The sequence below is a fragment of the Humulus lupulus genome, chromosome 2 (assembly GCF_963169125.1).
Source record: "Humulus lupulus chromosome 2, drHumLupu1.1, whole genome shotgun sequence".
In the NCBI taxonomy this organism is placed as follows: Eukaryota; Viridiplantae; Streptophyta; class Magnoliopsida; order Rosales; family Cannabaceae; genus Humulus; species Humulus lupulus.
Window position 1 is genome coordinate 220,920,691 of NC_084794.1, and position 6,000 is coordinate 220,926,690.

At 36.0% G+C, this 6,000-nt stretch overlaps 1 protein-coding gene across 1 annotated transcript; it reads left to right on the forward strand.

Annotated features, from left to right (window-relative positions):
• The first annotated feature begins 4,532 nt into the window (after positions 1-4,532).
• Positions 4,533-5,105, forward strand: LOC133815185 (protein FAR1-RELATED SEQUENCE 5-like). The gene has a single exon (XM_062248052.1). It carries the CDS (start codon positions 4,533-4,535, stop codon positions 5,103-5,105), a length of 573 nt encoding a protein of 190 aa, XP_062104036.1.
• The last annotated feature ends 895 nt before the right edge of the window (positions 5,106-6,000 follow it).

Consider the following 6,000-nt stretch of genomic DNA (forward strand, 5'->3'; position numbering starts at 1 on the left):
CTTATCTTCCTAATGGACTAATATAAGGGTTATATGCCAAAAGTTAATAGTTGGTTTAAGGCAATAACAATGGTAATAATCAAACCCAGTTGAATATAAACCATCACGGGTCCCATTTTTTAATTTAATAATCCATTCTTCATCTCATCAAATCATTTGGTAAAATGTCTTTTTCTCAAACTTTAAATTTATGACCTATTCTTGTGTCTGGAGTATATAAAAATAGATTATTTTTCACCAAAAGTCAAATGTCAATTGTTTCCCCAATGAGTTTGGCATTACCCGAAATATGCTTTTCCTATAATAGGGTACACGTAATTAATTCAACTTTACAACGTTCCTATTAGGTGTCCAAATATAACTTGTGACTTGTGCCACATTACTACTGATTTCATGATATTACACTCATACATGCCTTTCTAATTGATAAAAAAAAAATATAAATGATGTTCCTCTAACTTATTTTTAAATGACATTGCATTAACAAATTTAGCATGTCCAAAAGTAACCCCCATCCACGTACCCCATCATCTTCACCTACTTGTCTTATTTAAATACCTATATTCATGTTTCAGAATTCATCACATATGCAAAATCTGAAGTGAACATAATGAGGAGCTACAATGAAGCCTACACATTCGAAAAAAACCTGCAGTTTTTCGTTGTCAAAACTTTGACGAGCTAAATGTTGACCAAATGCACTACATGAACCACATTGCACAAGAAAACCTTAGGATTTCCACCGAGCAGAGTGATATACAGAACCAGTTATGTGTCGAGCTCCTTCATAACACCACACTCAACTCCAACATGCAGTCCGTGAAAGGGACGTTGGAAGATATGAAGGCGAAGTTTTCGACATTGGAATCATCAGTTAGAAGGGACCTCAAAGCTATGGCATGTGCCATCGAGGAACTCCGCAATAGCTATATCACCATGTACACGTTGTTTGCTCAAGCTCCAAAGCCACCAACTTAGTAGTATATCGTGTACTTGTACAAGATGTGTTTCTAATAATTTATGTATATCAGTAAGTGTGTAATGAGTTAGAGGTTGTGTGCTTATTACCAAACCTTGATCATGGCTATGTTCTTTTATGGGTGGCGACTCCATCTATTTAACATCTTCTTTATAGACTACATGCCACTTTTTTCATGTTATATTATGTGTATCGTCTCTCTCTCTCTCTCTCTCTCTCTCTCTCTCTTCTTTCTTTCTCTACGTATATATTTATATATAAGTGTATATCTATGTATCGTGTGCCATGGAGGTCTAGGTTGTATTAGCTGACACTTTTTTTTTTATGAATATATATTATCCTACAGTTTTAGTGTAATAATTCACCTCTATCTTAATTTGTGTTCTTGCCTAACCATTTTTTAAACTTGTTCAATTTACCATAATGTGACCCCTTAGAATATCTGATTATAGTTGTTATGTCCATTCTCCTTAATTGACTTGTTCAAAATATATAGAAAATTAAATCTGAGATCAACGATGCATATAAAAAACTTAAGTAACCTCCTAATGGTAGAAAGACGAATAAAATTCTCACATCACTTTAAGTTACATAAAATGACAGCTCCTCCATAAGAAACAGGAATACTATTAACCCAATTGATAAAATGAACCTTCTACAAATTAACCACTGTAAAACTATGTGATGTTATTAATGGCGAATGCTCATTAAAGAAGGACGTGATAGAAAAAAATAGCACAATTAATGCTATCAAATCTTCCCACAACAAACCTGAACCTAACAATAAATGAGGAAAAAGCCACTTTCTTTGTACACATATATATATAGGTGTTAGTCAAATGTGGTTTCATCATAACCAATGACAAAATCAGGAGAAGGAGCTTTGCTCCCCAGGTTTCAATTATAAGTTAGCAGGAGCCATTAATTTAATAAAGGTCAATTCTGAAATAAGAGTTTCACAATTAAAGGAACAATGTAATTAAATACATCTCATGCAAATATGAAAAATTACTACTTATTGTTTGTACCATTTGTTTATGAATGGTCATCTTATTTTTTCTTAATTTTACCTAAAACACAAAGCTTTTGGTACCTTCTTCTAGGATATCCACTTTGAATATGCTTTTTCACTTGGACTTTGTGTGGTATTGGTGAGAAAGTTTCATAGATCCTATGTGTCTAGGAGCATATGCTTCATCTACAGGTGAGACAAACCCAAGTGTACACCACTTGGGTTCTACCACATACTTGCAGCACAACAGATCCAAAATTTCTTAAGTAGGGTGTTCATTGTTAACTTAAGTAAAGCGATCTTAGTTTGTAGGGGTGATCGCCATTTATGTGATTATTCTTTCATTTTTATGCTTAGTCTTTCATTTATTTTACAATGTTTGACATTATATTAGGTGTGATCCCTCATTTTTTGGTGGGAAATTTATCACCGTACTTGTCTATCTCTTTCTCTACATATATATATATATATATGTATGTGAAGGTCCCTCATTGGTATCCGCCTCTCTAACCCCCTGATCGAAAACTTCACCATCTCAAAACCATTTTTTCTTTGATCATAACATTACCCTTACCATGTCATCTTCCAAGTTATGTGTCAAGACAATTTCCAGTACCATTCCCGGTGGACTTTCCCCTAACTCCATCATCACCAACTAACAACAATGAAAAGACAACCATCCCCATTCCTTCCTCAGTAACTAGTTTCGCAACAGCCTCCCGTAGTGATAATGGGAAAAAAACTCCAAAAACTAAGCCTAGGTTTCGCGACAAGTGCAAAAATTGTATGAAGAAATATGTGAAGATTGAGAAGCTTATGGCTTTCAAGCAAGTTGTTGGTAAGAAAGCAGTAACTTTAAGGCTGAATTCAATGGATATTAAGTCTTTTATTTTTTACCAGTGCCAAATTATGGATCATGTAGGGACTATGGTGAAACGACATGAGACAATTAGCAGTGAGTTTTGTGTTGAAGCTACGGAGGAAGGACCGACCAAGGAGATCATATTTCTTAACTGATTTTAGTTTACGATTCTCGTGTCATGGTTTTCATTTTGTTTCTTGTATAAACTAGATGATCCTATGTTGATGTACGACTATTAGTGGTATTGTTGTTTACTTTAAGCACTAAGAACCAGTAGGTACTAAAGTTACCTTAAACTATAAGTTAAGGGCAATGGATGTACCTACTATTGGTATTTTGGAAGACATGGTGTGTAGCAGGAGATATATCTCCCTCAACCATCTATCGTGTAGCTGGACATTATGTATTGATGTGATTTTTATCCTTAATTAATCATGTTTATGTTGATTGTGTTGGTATTACGTGCCTTGAGTGATTTTTTCAAATAAAATGGGATGCCTGCAAAAACATGATAAACCCGTTACAACTAGCTAAACAGATATATATAAAAAAGGTATAACTGAAATGCTTGCCAAATCAAATATTTTATAGTAAGGGTAGTCATATGCTTGAAAAGGTTAAGTTGAAAAAGGGTGGATGTGTGGGCAGTTACCTTATAATCTGTTAATACTTGAGAAGAATGAAGAGTTGTTCACAATCCATCCCTGTACCAATATGAGACATACACGCAAGAAGTACCAACCTCACTTTCAGTAGCTTATTAACCACTGGATACATGATCCAAATCTAAATTCCAAACCCATTGGCCAAAGAAAATGAAGTGCTGGAAAAAAAATCATCTTTTTATGGGTTGTAACTTGAAATGGCATATATATGGAAGCAGTGTTATTATATATGGTATAGTTCAAATTTTGTTTCTTTATTATCCTACCAAAAAAAAATTGAAATTTTTGTGGAGGGAAAAATACCCCATTTCAAGGTTGGTACTTCAAGTTTGTTAGATATATCTTCATGCCCTTCTCATTGGTAAATTGGGGCTAACATAAACAATACCCTCACTATTTGTACGTAGTTTTTACTTTAGTTATCCCTAATTAATTATGTTTTCTAATGTTTCTTTTACCATACCATAAATAGTTATTCAACATAAATATGTGCCCTATTTTAAATGCATGTGAACATTTACTAATGAAACTGAAGTGTCAAGGGTGATAAACATAGACATTCAATTGTATTTCCACTCAATATAAGATTTATTTAGGTTTTTCAGTGAAGCCTTATTATGTAGTTGGTGTTTCTTTTCATTTCTAACAACTATTTTTTTCGTGTTAGGGAAACGAAAAACTAATTACTGAAACAATATGGCGAATGACATGTCAGAAGCACTTGCGCAAGTAAATGATTCTAACAAGCTCCCACAACAATTAACAAAGGAAGACATTACAAACAAATACCAACCCGCAGTTGGCCACTTGGAAGATCTTTACTACAAATACTCTCATTCGATGGGGTTTAGTGTTAGAAAAGAAAATGTTTGTCAGGACAATGAAAATAAAGAGTGGCAAAGAAAATGAGTTTGCTCTAATTAAGGGCTCAGGCGAGAAAAGTGGACAAACCTAATGGATCGCATGAAAAAACCCAGGGCTCTCACCCGCAAAGGGTGCCTAGCACTACTACACATGAAGTTTGACAAGTCAGAAAACAGTTGGGTGGTCAAAGACTTTAACCCAGCGCATAATCATGACCTTGCTTTGAAGAAAGACATGCAATTCTTGAGGTCTAACAGTGATGTCCTAGATTGTATGGGCACCCAAGTAATGTCAATGAGACAGTCGGGCATACGAACTTGCCACATATTGAATAACCTTGCTGTAGAAAAGGGAGGACATGATTATGTTCCATTCCTGAAAAAGAACCTATACAATTGGATTGGACGACAAAGAGAGTTAGAAGAGGAGGACGAAATGGATGCTGAGGGTTCCCAGGGATACTTGGAATGTCTTGGGTTATGTGACCCCAATTTTTTTAAAACACACACAATCGACACGGAGTATAGGCTTGCTGACTTTTTCTGGGCCGATGGAATATCGAGAGATGACTATGGACATTTTGGGGAGATCATCACATTTGACATAACATACAAGAAGAATGCGTACAACAAACCTCTTCTCCTGTTTGTCGGCGTGAATCACTACTTCAGAATTGTTGTATTCACAATTGCATTGCTTTACAATGAGAAGGAGGACACATAAATTTGGTTGAATTCCTTCAATGTATGAACAACAAGGTCCCACAGGTTGTTGTCACTAACGGAGGCCATAGAGAAAGTCACGCCTCATGCTGTCCATCATTTGTGTATGTGGCACCTTCAGAAAAATGTCACCATTAATGTCCCTCACCCAGTTTTCAAGACAAGGTTTAATGAGCCCCTATGTCAATATTGTATGGAGGAAGAGTTTGACGAGACTTGGAGTGGCTTGGTTTTAGAATTTCAGCTACAAGATAGCCAATGGACAGCCCCAACATACAACAATAGAAGGAGTTGGGCAGAATGCTTCCTGCGGGGTAATTTCTTTGCGGGCCTCAGAACCACCCAAAGGTCAGAGTCGATGAATTCCTGCCTGTCACACTTCTTGACAAGCAAACTTAAACTTTTAGACCTTTTTGGGCAAGTTGATAAATCCATACGGAGCATACGCCACACGTAACGCGAAGATGACTTCATTAGCAATAATACATCGCCTCAATTCCCTTCCAACATTCTCCAACAGTATTACCAGCAAGTTGCTTTAGTTTTGACGAGAAACATGTATGATAAGGTCACACAACAAATTGACAATGCTCTTGCATACTCAATTGATTCGACAAGTGTGTAATTTGGGTCCAGGGTTTTTTCCCTAACTTGTTTCCGTAGAGGACTAGTAAGAATTTCAATTCGCTACCTAATTGATCATGATCACTTTGAATGTAGCTGCATGTTGTTCTAGTCAAACAGAATCTCATGTCGACATATGTTTGCAGTAATGAAGCACTTAAACCTACCTTGCATCTCGGAACCTCTATTAAAGGCACGGTGGAGGAAAGACGCAAAATGGAGAAGTGAATTGAGTAGTGCTCCCCATGCTAGGGTTCCCTGTGATGTGTTAT